Below are 17,889 nucleotides of genomic sequence, written 5' to 3' on the forward strand. Positions count from 1 at the left end.
AGATCCACAGATTAAGCAATGTTCATTGTACTTCTCACTGTTCTCTCCCACCTGGACAAACGGGGAAATAACTATGTACATATCTCCCTCAAATACCTTATTATTATCTATCCTGATGCCTAGTCACTTTACCCTGCCTTTATGTACATATCTCCCTCAAATACCTTATTATGATCTATCCTGATGTCTTGTCACTTTACCCTGCCTTTATGTACATATCTACCTCAAATACCTTATTATTATCTATCCTGATGCCTTGTCACTTTACCTTGCCTTTATGTACATATCTACCTCAAATACCTTATTATTATCTATCCTGATGCCTTGTCACTTTACCCTGCCTTCATGTACATATCTACCTCAAATACCTTATTATTATCTATCCTGATGCCTTGTCACTTTACCCTGCCTTCATGTACATATCTAACTCAAATACCTTATTATTATCTATCCTGATGCCTTGTCACTTTACCCTGCCTTTATGTACATATCTACCTCAAATACCTTATTATTATCTATCTTGATGCCTAGTCACTTTACCCTGCCTTCATGTACATATCTACCTCAAATACCTCGTATCCCTGCACATCGATTTGTTACTGGTACTCCTGTATATAGCCATGTTGTTTTTACTCGTTAGTGTTATTCGTTATCCACTGTGTATTTATTCCTCGTGTCACTACTTAAATTTTTTAATTCTTCATTGGTAAAGGACCCGTAAGTAAGTACTTCACTGTTAATCTGTTGTTTACGAAGCATGTGGCAAATAAGATTTAATTTGAATTGATTTTGGTTTGGTACTGGTATTTAGCTTCATTCTTGTGTCATTTATTCTTATTGTTTAACTCTGCATTGTTGAGAAGGGCTCATAAGTAAGCATTTCATGGTAAAGTCTACACCCGTTGTATATGTGACAAATACATATGTATTTTATTTTATTTGAATAGACACCCAAAGTGCATATACAGTGGGGCAAAAAAGTATTTAGTCAGCCACCAATTGTGCAAGTTCTCCCACTTAAAAATATGAGAGAGGCCTGTAATTTTCATCATAGGTACACTTGAACTATAAAAGACAAAATGAGGGAAAAAAATCCAGAAAATCACATTGTAGGATTTTTTATTAATTTATTTGCAAATTATGGTGGAAAATAAGTATTTGGTCACCTACAAACAAGCAAGATTTCTGGCTCTCACAGACCTGTAACTTTTTCTTTAAGAGGCTCCTCTGTCCTCCACTTGTTACCTGTATTAATGGCACCTGTTTGAACTTGTTATCTGTATAAAAGACACCTGTCCACAACCTCAAACAGTCACACTCCAAACTCCACTATGGCCAAGACCAAAGAGCTGTCAAAGGACACCAGAAACAAAATTGTAGACCTGAACCAGGCTGGGAAGACTGATTCTGCAATAGGTAAGCAGCTTGGTTTTAAGAAATCAACTGTGGGAGCAATTATTAGGAAATGGAAGACATACAAGACCAATGACAATCTCCCTCGATCTGGGGCTCCACGCAAGATCTCACCCCGTGGGGTCAAAATGATCACAAGAACGGTGAGCAAAAATCCCAGAACCACACGGGGGGACCTAGTGAATGACCTGCAGAGAGCTGGGACCAAAGTAACAAAACCTACCATCAGTAACACACTACGCCGCCAGGGACTCAAATCCTGCAGTGCCAGACGTGTCCCCCTGCTTAAGCCAGTACATGTCCAGGTCCGTCTGAAGTTTGCTAGAGAGCATTTGGATGATCCAGAAGATGATTGGGAGAATGTCATATGGTCAGATGGAAAAAAAATATATAACTTTTTGGTAAAAACTCAACTCGTCGTGTTTGGAGGACAAAAAATGCTGAGTTCTTTGAAAGAACACCATACCTACTGTGAAGCATGGGGGTGGAAACATCATGCTTTGGGGCTGTTTTTCTGCAAAGGGACGAGGACGACTGATCCGTGCAAAGGAAAGAATGAATGGGGCCATGTATCGTGAGATTTTGAGTGAAAACCTCCTTCCATCAGCAAGGGAATTGAAGATGAAACATGGCTGGGTCTTTCAGCATGACAATGATCCCAAACACACCGCCCGGGCAACGAAGTAGTGGCTTCGTAAGAAGCATTTCAAGGTCCTGGAGTGGCCTAGCCAGTCTCCAGATCTCAACCCCATAGAAAATCTTTGGGGGGAGTTGAAAGTCTGTGTTGCTCAGCAACAGCCCCAAAACATCACTGCTCTAGAGGAGATCTGCATGGAGAAATGGGCCAAAATACCAGCAACAGTGTGTGAAAACCTTGTGAAGACTTACAGAAAACGTTTGACCTCTGTCATTGCCAACAAAGGGTATATAACAAAGTATTGAGAAACTTTTGTTATTAACCAAATACTCATTTTCCACCATAACTTGCAAATAAATTCATTACAAATCCTACAATGTGATTTTCTGGATTTTTTTTTCTCATTTTGTCTATCATAGTTGAAGTGTACCTATGATGAAAATTACAGGCCTCTCTCATCTTTTTAAGTGGGAGAACTTGCACAATTGGTGGCTGACTAAATACTTTTTTGCCCCACTGTATATTTAATGTAATTTCTCCTTAGGAAAACCAAATAAGGAAAGTACCGAGTGGTGTTCTGATACTCTGGAAATTCGACCATTTGCAACACAGAGATACTGTAGTGTCTAGGAAAAACAACTAGAGGAAGGCTGTACAAGCATTTCACTACACCCGCAATAACATCTGCTAAATATGTGTATGTGACCAATAACATTTAATTTGATAATGCCAAATGTAATGTTTTTTTATTTTTATATAAAAACTTTTTTTGGTCTATTCTACTTCCATTACTCCCGTAAATATTGTCCTGAGACAGTGTTTAATAGTCTGAAACAAACCTTCACTTTATTTACCGCTGAAGCAATAAAGGATCTGAGCTGGCATCCACAGAAAACATATTTTCAATTTACTACCTTTGTAAACAGCGCATTTTCAATTTAACACAAGCCATTGATTTGGAAGAAACACTGAGGTGGAGCAAATAGGAACGGAAAAAGAAAGCAACTTTTCGAGAGAAAAGGAACTAAACTGAAAGGAGACACAATGTACTCAGCCAACCCACATAGACTCTCTGATTGATCGATTGTGGTTCTTACCATTAGACGATGATCCTTGAGGGTTGGTTAGGGACATGCTTGGACCCTTCCTCCCAGGCTGGGTGAGTGTATACTGGATCACAGGGCCCAATGGGTCTAACGTGATCACCTCTCTATCCTGATCAGGCAGACCCTCCTCTGTGCTGGTGAGTCCATTGATGGATGTCTTGAGCAAGGAGCCTCGACTCCGATGCTCTATGATAGCATTGTGCGTGCTTCCTTTACTGCCCAGCTTTTGCTTCCCTTCGGTGGGTGTGACTATAGCCGACCCCGGGGTTGTCTGATCCTGTACTCCTCTCATCTCGGGCAGTGAGGAAGGTGTGGCTGGGAGAGGTGCCTCTGTGCCGGCCTCCACAGAGCCTGTCCAATACCTGAAGGGCTTCATCAAGTTGTTGACGAAGCTGTGGAGAATGTTATTGGCTGTCTGGGTCTGGAGCACTGGAGAGGCCTGGGAGGACAGAGGGGAGTCGGACGACTCGAAACGCCACTCCTCCCCCTCGCCCTCCACCTCTTCCTGGGCAGAACCTCCGTGGGTCTCTAGACTCTCCAGGACAGACAGACCCAGGGTGCTGGTATTGGGGCTGGAGGATGGGTTCTGAGGGGCTCCAGTCTTAGATCGCCCCTTGGTCTCCTGGTTCTCCTCTCCCCAGCCCTGGGTACTCTCCCCTGGCCGGAGGTGGATTACCACGTGCTCCTCAGAGATCTCGGAGGACTCATTGCCTCCAGTGATGGAGCTGATGCCCTCCTTGTCCAGGTCTGCCATGCCAGTCCAGGTGGAGGGATGAGGGTAGGGGGCAGAGTGCTGGGGCTCAGTGTCTGAGGAATTGGCCTTTGGGTCTCTGTATTGGAGGAACCCCACTGGCTGGGCTGCCTGGACTCCTGCTTCACGTTCTGGAATTATATGAAAAATATATTAGCATTCCTATTTGCTTTCCTGGCAATAAGGCATGGCTTTAAAACATTTATATTTGCAATAAGCTGCCATGTTTGCAATAAGCTGTGAATCATCCATATTCTTAGATGTTGATGACCTCTGTTTTTGGTTTTGCTTTAATTAAGAAAGCATACATATTATATTAAGAGATGTTTTTACACTCTCCTGGGGTGACTTTACTTAAGGGCAAAGTCTAAGATAAGACTTCATTACGTCTGTATCAATTTAGTGCCTGTCAATCATTCTCCATGACACACTGAGGAGCTAATGCAGTCTAATGCAGATCACACTCTGCACAAACACAATCAAATCCACAGCACACTGGAGCCTACCGTTGCTCCAAAGTGAACTTGAAACTAAGTTAGACAAATCTCCAGTGGTCCAGCAACATTATAAACACTTTAGAATGACACTGCAAGGACATTGAGGCTGCAGCCAGTGTACAGAACTCCGTTGGCTCTCTCTAAGTCTGCATTGAGAGCTTGGAAATGCTGATACTGGGCTCTAGCTGGTTGCTACAGTAGAAGACTTCAGATCCCAGAAGGGACCAAAATGTCACCGAATCCCCTCTGTGATAATTCATTAATTCATGCATGAGACAAACAACCCGCACTAATTAACAAAAATTAAACAGAAATGTTGCCATGGTGATGGCGACCTCGGCCGTTACCTCGGTAGCAGTAGGCGTCAAAGCGGGTGGTGGTGTCTGGGAAACCAGTGCGGTTGGGGTTGTGGTAGACAGTGCGCACACCCGGATCATCCCCGCCACAGTTGCGTCGGGGAAGGTTTATGGGGTAGCGCACACTGCCGTCGGCCAGCCAGCCTGGGTCACACTGGTCCAGGCCAGTCTGCCAGGCTTGGTAGAGCTGCCCTGCCGTGGCCAGCTGGGCTCCCAGAGAGTGGCAATGGGTAGAGGCTGTGGCCAGGCTCAGCTTCTCTGGTACAGACGAGTGGAACACCTCACCTGGGAGAGGGGGATGGAGATGGAGAGATTGGAGGTATAATGAGGTATAGTGTGAGGGGAAAGAGAGATAGGTATGGGAGGTGAAGTGGTACGGAGTAACAGGGGAGATAGGGGAATATGATGAGAATAAAGTACGAGATGGTTAGAGTGGTGTGAAATGTAATATAAGAAGTGTCAACAGACAAGATTGAACAGGAGGTCAGTGAAGCAATGACCCATGAGTCATGCAGAGTCATTTCACAGAAGAACACTCAGAACCATAGAACCTGACAATGAACATCCATCCTATCCAGCTAGATAGCCCAGTCATTTGCAAGGTGTCAAGAATTACACTTCTCATAAAATTATCTCATCTACTTCCTGTAGAACTATTAACTGACAGGTCTGGCTCTGCACAGTAACAAATTACCCAGATCTATTTTAAAGGCAGTAAATATGACTCCATCCTCCTGTAGCAGTTTCCCTGATCCTGGCCACGGCAGTATTACTCACCACCCAGCTACAGCTTAAATCAGTGGTTCCCAACCAGAGGTAATAGGTTGTGAATTAAGTCAGGCTGATTCAGCATCGTAGCTCCTGGGGCGTCTGGGACTTTGCAAGGCCATGGATGACTAACATCTGATTGTACCTTGCAGTTGCTTGGCAAAGCAGTAGACATCAAACAGCTCGTCAGGGGCCCGATTGCCGTAGTTGCGCACTCCAGGTGAGTCCTCCCTGTCACCATAGCAACCCGGCCTGGGTGACTGGATAGGGTACCTGTGGAGAGCGAGAGAGGGAGGGGAGAGGGACGAGGGATGAGGGGAGCCAAATAATTTATTTGATTTATATCCAGGCTCCAACTGTGCAATTACTCTAAAGCACTGGTCACCAACCTTTTTTGAGTCAAGATCACATTCTCAGTCAAAATGAGATCACAGTCAAAATGCAAGCCGAGATCTACCTTAAATTATTTTTTTTACATGACTTAAAAAACATAAGCCTATACACAAAACAGTACTGTAATGATGAGGTTAGTGCCGTAGGCTATAGGCCCAAACATTATCACCACATATTGGCTTTGCTTCCTGTTGTTCTTCTCAGACCATTAAAAAAAAAATCAACATTTGAGGTAAGTTAAATGATCACACTGGTAATAGATCAGTTGTTTGTATTTGTATTTATTATGGATCCAGGCCGAAGCTACTCTTCCTGGCTTCCGGCAGAATTAAGGCAGTTATACAATTTTAAAAAATTACAATACATTCACTACAGAACTCACAACACACTAAGTGTGTGCCTTCAGGCACATACTCCACTACCACAAATCTACAACACAAAATCCATGTGTATGTGTGTGTATAGTGCGTATGTTATCATGTGTGTGTATGCATGTGTCTGTGCCTATGTTTGTGTTACTTCACAGTCCCTGCTGTTCCATAAGGTGTATTTTTACCTGCTTTTAAATCTGATTATACTGCTTGCATCAGTTACCTGATGTGGAATATAATTCCATGTAGTCAGGGATCTATGTAGTACTGTGTGCCTCCTATAGTCTGTTCTGGACTTGGGGACTGTGAAGAGACCTCTGGTGGCATGTCTTGTGGGATATGCATGGGTGTCCGAGCTGTGTGCTAGTATTTTAAACAGACAGCTCGGTACCTTCAGCTTGTCAACACCTCTTACAAAAACAAGTAATGATGATGTCAATCTCTCTTCCACTTTGAGCCATGAGAGATTGACATGCATATCATTAATGTTAGCGCTCTGTGACTATACCAACTGTGCTGCCCTGTTCTGAGCCATCTGCAATTTTCCCAAGTCCCTCTTTGTGGCACCTGACCACACTACTGAACAGTCGTCCAGGTGCGACAAAACCAGGGCCTGCAGGATTTGCCTTTGTCACGCCCTAGTCTTAGTATTTTGTGTTTTCTTTATTAATTTGGTCAGGCCAGGGTGTGACATGGGTTTTGTATGTGGTGTGTTTTGTCTTGGGGTTTTTGTTAGGTATCGGTTTTGTATTATAGTAGGGGTTTCTAGCATAGTCTATGGCTGTCTGGAGTGGTTCTCAATCAGAGGCAGGTGTTTATCGTTGTCTCTCATTGGGAACCATATTTAGGCAGCCATATTCTTTGAGTGTTTCGTGGGTGATTGTTCCTGTCTCTGTGTTTGTATGTGCACCAGTATAGGCTGTTAGGTTTTCTCGATACGTTTCTTGTTTTTTGTATTGATCGTGTTTCGTCTTTATTAAACATGTATCAAGAATACCACGCTGCGTTTTGGTCCGACTCTCCTTCACCCAAAGAAAACCGTTACAGCCTTGTTGATAGTTTTGTTAAGAATTCAGAGCAGCGCTTTATTATGGACAGACTTCTCCTGATCTTGGCTACTGTTTTACCAATGTGTTTTGACCATGGCAGCTCAGCTCAATTTCCACATTATTCATTATGAGATGTAGTTGAGGTTTAGGGTTTAGTGAATGATTTGTCCCAAATACAATTCATTGCTACCCATTCCAAAACTAACTAGCTCTCTGTTGAGTGTTGCAGTCATTTCAGTCGCTGTAGTAGCTGACGTGTATATTCCTGAGTCATCCACATAAATAGACACACTAGCCTTACTCAAAGCCAGTGGCATGTCGTTAGTAAAGATTGAAAAAAGCAAGGGGCCTAAACAGCTACCCTGGGGAATTCCTGCTTCTATCTGGATTATGTTTGAGAGGCTTCCATTAAAGAACACCCTCTGTGTTCTGTTAGACAAGTAACTTTTTATCCACATTATAGCAAGGGATGTAAAGCCATAGCACATCAGATTTTCCAGCAGCAGACTATGATCGATAATGTCAAAAGCTGCACTGAAGTCTAACAAGACAGTCCCCACAATCATTGTATCATCAATTTCTCTCAGTCACTTGTGTAAGTGCTGTGCTTGTTGAGTGTCCTTCTCTATATGCGTGCTGAAAGTCTGTCAGTTTGTTTACGGTGAAATTGCATTGTATCTGGTCAAACACCATTTTTTCCAGAGGTTTACTAAGGGTTGGTAACAGGCTAATTGGTCATCTATTTGAGCCAGTAATGGGGGCTTTACTGGGTAGCGGAATGACTTTAGCTTCCTTCCAGGCCTGAGGGCACACACTTTCTAGTAGACTAAAATTGAAGATGTGGCAAATAGGAGTGACTATATCGTCCGCTATTATCCTCAGTAATTTTCCATCCAGATTGTCAGACCCCAGTGGCTTGTCATTGTTGATAGACAACAATCATTTTTTTACCTCTTCCACACTGACTTTATGGAATTCAAAACTACAATTATTATCTTTCATAATTTGGTCAGATATACTTGGATGTGTAGTGTCAGCGTTTGTTGTTGGCATGTCATCCCTAAGTTTGTTTATCTTGCCAATGAAAAAGCAATTAAAGTAGTTGGCAATATCAGTGGGTTTTGTGATAAATGAGCCACCTGATTCAATGAATGATGGAGCCGAGTTGGCTTTTTTCCCCAAAATGTCATTTAAGGTGCTCCAAAGCTTTTTACTATCATTCTTTATATAATTCATATATTTTTCATAGTATAGTTTATTTTTAATTTTTATTTAGCTTAGTCACATGATTTCTTAATTTGCAAACATTTGCCAATCAGTTGGGCTGCCAGACTTACTTGCCATACCTTTTGCCTCCATTTTTAAATTCCTCATCCTCATTGTCTTAATGGGTGCGTGCACATAAATAAATGTGTCAAGTGCAGCGTCTGGTTGCTCCTCATTACACACCACAGACCAGCAAATATTATTTACATCAACAACATACGAATCACTACAAAATTTATTATATGATCTCTTATACACTATATTACGCCCAGTCTTTAGAACTTTGGTTTTCCTGGATATGGCTACTATATTGTGATCACTACATCCTATGGATTTGGACACTGCTTTAAAGCAAATTTCTGTAGCATTAGTAAAGATGTGATCAATACATGTTGATGATTTCATTCCTGTGCTGTTTGTAAATACCCTGGTAGGTTAACAGACAACCTGAATCAGGTTGCAGGCACTGGTAACAGTTTGACGCTTTTTTCTTGAGTGGGCAGCTTGATGAGAGCCAGTCAATATTTAAATCACCCAGAAAATATATTTCTCTGTTGATATCACATTCATTATCAAGCATTTCACACATATTATCCAGATACTGACTGTTAGCACTTGGTGGTCTATAGCAGCTTTCCACAAGAATGGGCTTTAGGTGAGGCAGCCATATTACTTCAACAGTATTTATTTAGTTATTGACTTCATGGACCTTGTTTCTCAGTCTGCATATGTTAATATGGGATATTTTTAGCACTTTTCTGGGTTGCTTGATTGTTGTATTACTTGTGAGGCACATGTTAATAATTTGTAACCTGATTAAGGAAACTAGGTGTATGTCGCATGTCACTACTTCACAGGAGAGGCATTTGAATGTAAACCATTTTTAAAATCTAGATGCGTTTTTTTTGGCAGAAATGCATTCTGGAATATGTGAACTTTCATGTGCCTTAAAAACAAACTTGTTTTCCATCCCATAAATACAAATAAAATAGTTAAATTATGAGCCTATTTGGTATATTCACAGAAAAAGACAGGAGCCTTCCCACTAGCCATGATTGGCTGAGATAATGGATGGGCTGGACATGCCGGGAGATGTGTTCGGATTGGTCTGCCATGTAGCATGCTTCTGTCTGTAACGTGAGCTGTTCAGTATGTGTTGATAGTCCTTTCTACCTTGCCATTTTTGAAAGATATAACATTAGCCATCGAGAACTACAAAAGATTTTCTACTTTTCTCAACATTGAAGCCCTGAATTTAGTAGGCGCTATTGACAGATCGGTTGGAAAAAGTGATGGGCTACTTCCTGCACACGCCACGGTCAGTGTGAACCGGATTGACTTGACACAACGCTGGTCAAACAAGATGTAGCTACAAACAAAATGTAGTTAATTAAATAGTTCCAGTCTGCCATGAAACGTTCATCCATGTATATGGGTAAGAGTCTAGCAACATTTTCAGATATAAGTTTGTAATTTAGTCAGAAAGTCATTTTTTATTGCAAGTTAAAGCGTGTTGTTTGTTAGCTATGATCTGTGTAGTAATATTACTTGAATCAAAAATGTATTATAGCCTAATGTTAGCTAGCAAATATTGAACCTAGTTTGTTAGCTTTAGCTACCTGGAGATTCATACTACTATTGTATTTCAATAACGTGTACATGTACAGTTGAAGTCGGAACTTTACATACACTTAGGTTGGAGTCATTAAAACTCGTTTATCAACCACTCCACAAATGTATTGCTAACAAACTATACATTTGGCAAGTCGGTGAGGACATCTACTGTGTGCATGACTGTTACGGATACAGGTATCCTGTGTCTGTGTGTATCCTGTGTGTGTTTCTTTTCTCTCCTTCTCCCCTCACAGGTGAAAATCATTACTCCCCAATCAGTCAACAATCAACCCATCAATCAGAAGACACACCTCCTCCTGTTTCCTACCCTATCACAATTCCTTCCCCATGGTTTAAAAACCCCATCATTTGTTTGTTCAGGAGCTCAATCTTTTTGTAATGCCATGTTGGTAGATCTCTGCTCTTGATAGATTTCAGTAGCACAATCTCTTTGTAAATGCCATGTATGTAGATCTCTCTCTCTGTGTATTAATTAACCTTCTTTTGTTTGAGCACCTCCAAATCACTTTGTCATCTCCTGTAAGTATTGTTTTTGCTTATGGTGTTTGCTGGTGGGAAAAGGGGAAACCAAGACAAGTCGCCCATGGGCATACACTACCCGTAGGTAAACTTTGTTAAAACACACTAGTTAGAACTGGGCGGACCACCCACTGTATTTTTGGTTAGTTAGTTAGCTGTTGTTAAAGTAGGCTAGTCTAGCTTAGGGGTGTTTTTGCATATTTGTTTCTTTCCTTGGGTCCAGCTCAGCCCCTTTTCCTGCTCCCCCCATTACCGTGTGTTTAGAAATAAACCCTGAGTTTGACGGTATTATTTCGGTTGTCGTGGTTATTTCGTTCACTTTTACTTTGTCACTGTTATAATTTACATGAGTTATGTTACGGGTCTCACTACCATCCCCCCTAGACTGTCGGGCCAAAAGGGATTCGTAACAATGACACAAGTCGTTTTTCCAAAAATTGTTTACAGACAGAGTATTTCACTTATAATTCACTATCACAATTCCAGTGGGTCAGAAGTTTACATACACTAAGTTGACTGTGCCTTTAAACAGATCGGAAAATTCCAGAAAATTATGTCATGGCTTTAGAAGCTTCTGATAGACTAATTGACATCATTTGAGATAATTGGAAGATGTGTTTCAAGGCATACCTTCAAACTCAGACCTCAGAAAATAAATTGTAGACCTCCACAAGTCTGGTTCATCCTTGGGAGCAATTTCCAAATGCCTGAAGGTACCACGTTCATCTGTACAAACAATAGTACGCAAGTATAAACATCATGGGACCACGCAGCCATCATACCGCTCAGGAAGGAGACACGTTCTGTCTCCTAGAGATGAATGTACTTTGGTGCGAAAAGTACAAATCAATCCCATAACAACAGCAAATGACCTTGTGAAGATGCTGGAGGAAACAGGTACAAAAGTATCTACATCCACAGTAAAACAAGTCCTATATTGACATAGCCTCAAAGGCCGCTCAGCAAGGAAGAAGCCACGCTCCAAAACCACCACAAAAAAAGCCAGACTACAGTTTTCAACTGCACATGGGGACAAAGATTGTAATTTTGAGAGAAATGTCCTCTGGTCTGATGACACAAAAATAGAACTGTTTGGCCATAACGACCATTGTTATGTTTGGAGGGAAAAGGGGGAGGCTTGCAAGCCGAAGAACACCATCCTAACCGTGAAGCACAGGGGTGGCAGCATCATGTTGTGGGGGTGCTTTGCTGCAGGAGGGTCTGGTGCACTTCATAAAATAGATGGCATCATGAGGTAGGACAATTATGTGGATATATTGAAGCAACATCTCAAGACATCAGTCAGGAAATTAAATCTTGGTCGCAAATGGGTCTTCCAAATGGACAATGACCCCAAGCATACTTCCAAAGTTGTGGCAAAAAGGACAACAAAGTCAAGGTATAGGAGTGGCCATCACAAAACCCTGACCTCAAACCTACAGACAATGTGTGGGCAGAACTGGAAAAGCATGTGCAAGCAAGGAGGTCTACAAACCTGACTCAGTTACATCAGCTCTATCAGGAGGAATGGGCCAAAATTCACCCAACTTATTGTGGAAGGCTACCCGAAACTTTTGACCCAAGTTAAACCATTTAAAGGCAATGCTACCAAATACTAGTTGAGTGTATGTGTATGTGTAACTTCTGACCCATTGGGAATGTGATGAAAGATATAAAAGCTGAAAGAAATAATTCTCTCTACTATTATTCTAACATTTCACATTTCACTGGGGGGGGTTATAGTATTTCCTTTACGTGACCCATCAATTTAGACAAGTGTGTCGGGTAAGCGTCATCTAATAGCTATAAGATATTTATTTAAAAAAATTCTGGGCACTTTCTGTATTTGATATGCAAGTAACCATTTCAGTGTACTGTTTACACCTTCTGTATCCTGTGCATGTGACAAATAAACTTAGATTTGATTTGATTTAGTGTGTGTTTACCACATGACCTCACATGTCAATCCTTAAAGAGATGGGAGGGGCTAAAGCTTGTTACGGTAACTATATTACTGCCACACTGGTGGTCATGAGTCATGAAGGAAGTCAAAGACCACTTGACCTTTTAGTCACGTAATTAGGCTTCTCTAAGCTCTGATTGTGAATGAGAGACTGATAAAGTGTGTACAGCCTGCACAAAAAAACAAAGCTGAGCTTATGCCTTTCAAGCAACTTTTTGCAAATCATCATTAGAGTCACATCATGCAGCCTTACAATGTATTAAAAATCAAAACATATAGCCCAACGTTTTTAGAACAACTAAAGTTACATGAATAACTCTAAATTTAGCATATAGGAGGACCTATTTCTTTGTTAACTGCTCAACACAGAATAGCCGCATGTGCTCACTCCCTCAAATCACTTGTCGTGTGTGTTTTGTCCTATATTTATATGTTATTTATTTTTTTATTCTTTTTTTATTTTTTCATTTTTAATCCCAGCCTCCATCCATGCAGGAGACCTTTTGGTAGGCCGCCTTTGTAAATAAGAATGTGTTCTTAACTGACTTGCATAGTTAAATAAAGATTAAAAATAAATAAAATAAATACATAAAATTGTTTGGAGAAAATAGGCTATATTACATGGATTCATTGTGAAGGTGTAGGCTATATTACATGGATTCATTGTGAAAGTGTAGGCTATATTACATGGATTCATTGTGAAAGTGTAGGCTATATTACATGGATTCATTGTGAAGGTGTAGGCTATATTACATGGATTCATTGTGAAGGTGTAGGCTATATTACATGGATTCATTGTGAAAGTGTAGGCTATATTACATGGATTCATAATGAAGGTGTAGGCTATATTACATGGATTCATTGTGATGGTGTAGGCTATATTACATGGATTCATTGTGAAGGTGTAGGCTATATTACATGGATTCATTGTGAAGGTGTAGGCTATATTACATGGATTCATTGTGAAGGTGTAGGCTATATTACATGGATTCATTGTGATGGTGTAGGCTATATTACATGGATTCATTGTGAAGGTGTAGGCTATATTACATGGATTAATTGTGAAGGTGTAGGCTATATTACATGGATTCATTGTGAAGGTGTAGGCTATATTACATGGATTCATTGTGAAGGTGTAGGCTATATTACATGGATTCATTGTGAAGGTGTAGGCTATATTACATGGATTCATTGTGAAGGTGTAGGCTATATTACATGGATTCATTGTGAAGGTGTAGGCTATATTACATGGATTCATTGTGAAGGTGTAGGCTATATTACATGGATTCATTGTGAAGGTGTAGGCTATATTACATGGATTCATTGTGAAGGTGTAGGCTATATTACATGGATTCATTGTGAAAGTGTAGGCTATATTACATGGATTCATAATGAAGGTGTAGGCTATATTACATGGATTCATTGTGATGGTGTAGGCTATATTACATGGATTCATTGTGAAGGTGTAGGCTATATTACATGGATTCATTGTGAAGGTGTAGGCTATATTACATGGATTCATTGTGAAGGTGTAGGCTATATTACATGGATTTATTGTGAAGGTGTAGGCTATATTACATGGATTAATTGTGAAGGTGTAGGCTATATTACATGGATTCATTGTGAAAGTGTAGGCTATATTACATGGATTCATTGTGAAGGTGTAGGCTATATTACATGGATTCATTGTGAAAGTGTAGGCTATATTACATGGATTCATAATGAAGGTGTAGGCTATATTACATGGATTCATTGTGAAAGTGTAGGCTATATTACATGGATTTATTGTGAAGGTGTAGGCTATATTACATGGATTCATTGTGAAGGTGTAGGCTATATTACATTGATTCATTGTGAAGGTGTAGGCTACATTACATGGATTCATTGTGAAGGTGTAGGCTATATTACATGGATTCATTGTGAAGGTGTAGGCTATATTACATGGATTCATTGTGAAGGTGTAGGCTATATTACATGGATTCATTGTGAAGGTGTAGGCTATATTACATGGATTCATCGTGAAGGTGTAGGCTATGTTACATGGATTCATTGTGAAGGTATAGGCTATATTACATGGATTCATTGTGAAGGTGTAGGCTATATTACATGGATACATTGTGAAGGTGTAGGCTATATTACATGGATTCATTGTGAAGGTGTAGGCTATATTACATGGATTCATCGTGAAGGTGTAGGCTATATTACATGGATTCATTGTGAATGTGTAGGCTATATTACATGGATTCATTGTGAAGGTGTAGGCTATATTACATGGATTCATTGTGAAGGTGTAGGCTATATTACATGGATTCATTGTGAAGGTGTAGGCTATATTACATGGATTCATTGTGAAGGTGTAGGCTATATTACATGGATTCATTGTGAAGGTGTAGGCTATATTACATGGATTCATTAGACTTTTTAAAATATAGATGTTCCGAAGGTCTGCATCAGTCTGCATGTGTGGAAGTCTGAATGTATTTATGTTAATGCTTTCATTTTTATAGATGTTTTAATTTAGTTAACCTTTATTTAACTGCCTTTATTAAATTAACGGTCAATGACCGTGAGACCAGCAGTTACATTATTTGCTTGACGATCACCGGCTGACAACATTTTGTGACCACCGGGGCTAAGGCTTAAGAGTCTGTGAACGATGCTGAATGGGTGTAGACAAAGAAGAGCTCTCCAATAGGTGTACCAAAACATTCAAGGGCAATTTCTTTAAAGTGGGGTTACAAGTTTTTCAACTTTCAAAACATAATTACTTTCCCATTGTTCCTCAACTGCAGTGTATGATGTACAATTTCTATACTTTTTATACAATGTAAAAAAAAACACAATTTCAAATTTTGCTACATAAGACTGAATCGAGGCGGTCGGTCACATTAGCTTTTTATTATTGTTTTACTGGAGAGGGAGCGAGCAGCAGACTGAGGGTTTGCCTCTCAATATCCCTCCACTCCCCCTTTCCTCCACTGACACTGACCAAAAAGGGACACAGTCTTGTAGCTGATATCCTGAAACTCGAGTCATACTGCATTATTTCTGCGTAATGCACAAATGAATGCTTTTACGCCTATGACCAGAGAAAGTGAAATATTCCTCGATATAAAAAATTCCCAAGCCGATAATAATAACAACGCAAGCCTATCAATAAACTTTCCTACTCATTCATTGCAACTGCAGTGCTGGTTGTAACACAAGTGTGAGTGGAAGTAGGGAGAACATGCATTTTATGGCTTGTAAAAGTGTTAAATAGAAAGTGTTGACAGTGCTGGGTAAAAACTTAATGGTGAACTCACTCATAAAAATAGCAGCTCTATGCTGTATTCGTTGACAGTCTCTCTCTAGTCATGTTTTTAAACGTTTTGAATACTCACAATATGAACTTTGCTGTAGCTTTCTTTTATGTCTGCTACATTACTGCAGAGACGGTAATCTGATTGGCCAGTGGTAGGCCTATAGAGCACTTGATTTGCTTCCCCAGGGCCCGCCAGGAAGGCAGTTTGTACATTCAGACATCTGAAATGGTTCAAAATGGGAACACGTCGCCCACCCGGCGAGCAGGGCAGCTGAATTGGGTGTACCTTCCGACAACAGCGTGAGACGAATAAATGAAAAAATAGGAACACAGGGCTTATCGTTGAAATGCCTTGGGGATTGACCAGTCGATCGCGATCGATCGGTTGGTGACCACTGCTTTAAGGTACATTGATTCAAACAGCATTGAGGGTGCAGGCTAAATGCTGACTAAGAGATGATGTATACAGGCGTACAGGGGCTTATGGAGGGCAAAAGGAAGGAAGGCTTCTTACACTCAGAAACTACAATCCTGCATGAGCTTGGATAGCAACCGTTGTCGTCAGACAATGTTATAGCTAAATCCCCCATCTCAGCCTTCCTTCCTGATCGCTGATGTCTATATTTTTACATTATTAATTGCACATTAGTCTCGTCACTGATGTGAAGCCAAGTAGCTCTGGAGATGGACCAAATATATGTGTCCCAGGTGGGGAGGAGGGGAAAGGATAGGATGCCGTTGTCAGGGAAAATCTGTAGAGGAGAAATATGCAAGCTGCTTCTTCAGTGCAATTATTGGGCAGACGTTTGAGATAAAGACGTGTAAAAAATATCCACACGGACTCTGAATGTCACACACACACACACACACACACACACAGAGACTATCCGTCATCAACAGACATAAGCGGGGGGTGGCAAGCTGATACACAAACATCAACATGAAAGTTAGTTGAGGGATAGTTGTGGCTAAAATGGCGGAGAGTAATTAGGAATGACAGAGCTAGCCTCTGAGATGAAAACAAGCAATTAAACCTTCAGGAGTTTATGAGAGGACCATTGGGGTCAAAACAGTTTGCATACTGTACTTTCTGTCAGTAATTTAATTCCATGGTTCCTTATTTGGGCCACAGAGGCCACAGAGAATTGTCAACTTAAAAGTTATCTAATTGCCTATCATAGCCCTGTCATTTTTCATTAGGCTGAAGTAAACTTATACTTTGCCAATTCATAAAGATTCGTATTTGTCAGATATTGCTTTACATTGCTGCAGCAGATAAATATAGTAAGTAAACAATTTATATATAAGCAATTTATACAGCCCTTTATACAAACCTATAAGGACAGGACGTCATTGTAAATAAGAGTGTGTTCTTATTTGACTCGCCTGGATAAATAAAGGTAAAATAAAAACATTAAATAAGACAGTCGCCATGCTGTGATGTGTTTTGCTTGAGTCGTGCGTCATGCCCGGTTGTCTTGTCCTTACCTCACGCTCTGGTCAGACAGCCAGCCGGCATCACAGTTGTCATACCCGTCAGCAAAGGTGGCCTGGAGCTGAGCAGGCGTGGCGATGACAGCTGAGTTCTCCAGACACACCTGCTGGGCGTCAGGGAAGGACAGGGCGTAGCGGTCATGAGGAGCACGGTAGTGGAACACCACACCTGGAGAGGACACAGTGGTGAAAACACATAAGGCGACACCAGAGCAATATGGAGATATTGTACGCAGGCACGCACACCCATACACACACTCACACGCCCATACACACACTCACACGCCCATACACACACTCACACGCCCATACACACACTCACACGCCCATACACACACTCACACGCCCATACACACACTCACACGTC

At 40.9% G+C, this 17,889-nt stretch overlaps 1 protein-coding gene across 1 annotated transcript in view; it reads right to left on the reverse strand.

Annotated features, from left to right (window-relative positions):
- Window positions 1-17,889, reverse strand: part of LOC139415575 (neurocan core protein-like) — a gene marked incomplete at its 5' end in the record, with an annotated part of 185,225 nt that overhangs the window by 150,865 nt on the left and 16,471 nt on the right. Inside the window, 4 exons of the mRNA XM_071163689.1 lie at window positions 3,148-4,038; window positions 4,752-5,045; window positions 5,674-5,801; window positions 17,517-17,691. Of these exons, the coding sequence (XP_071019790.1) occupies window positions 3,148-4,038; window positions 4,752-5,045; window positions 5,674-5,801; window positions 17,517-17,691 (1,488 nt within the window). The remainder of the gene's footprint in view (window positions 1-3,147; window positions 4,039-4,751; window positions 5,046-5,673; window positions 5,802-17,516; window positions 17,692-17,889) is intronic.

Source organism: Oncorhynchus clarkii, chromosome 1 (assembly GCF_045791955.1).
Source record: "Oncorhynchus clarkii lewisi isolate Uvic-CL-2024 chromosome 1, UVic_Ocla_1.0, whole genome shotgun sequence".
In the NCBI taxonomy this organism is placed as follows: Eukaryota; Metazoa; Chordata; class Actinopteri; order Salmoniformes; family Salmonidae; genus Oncorhynchus; species Oncorhynchus clarkii.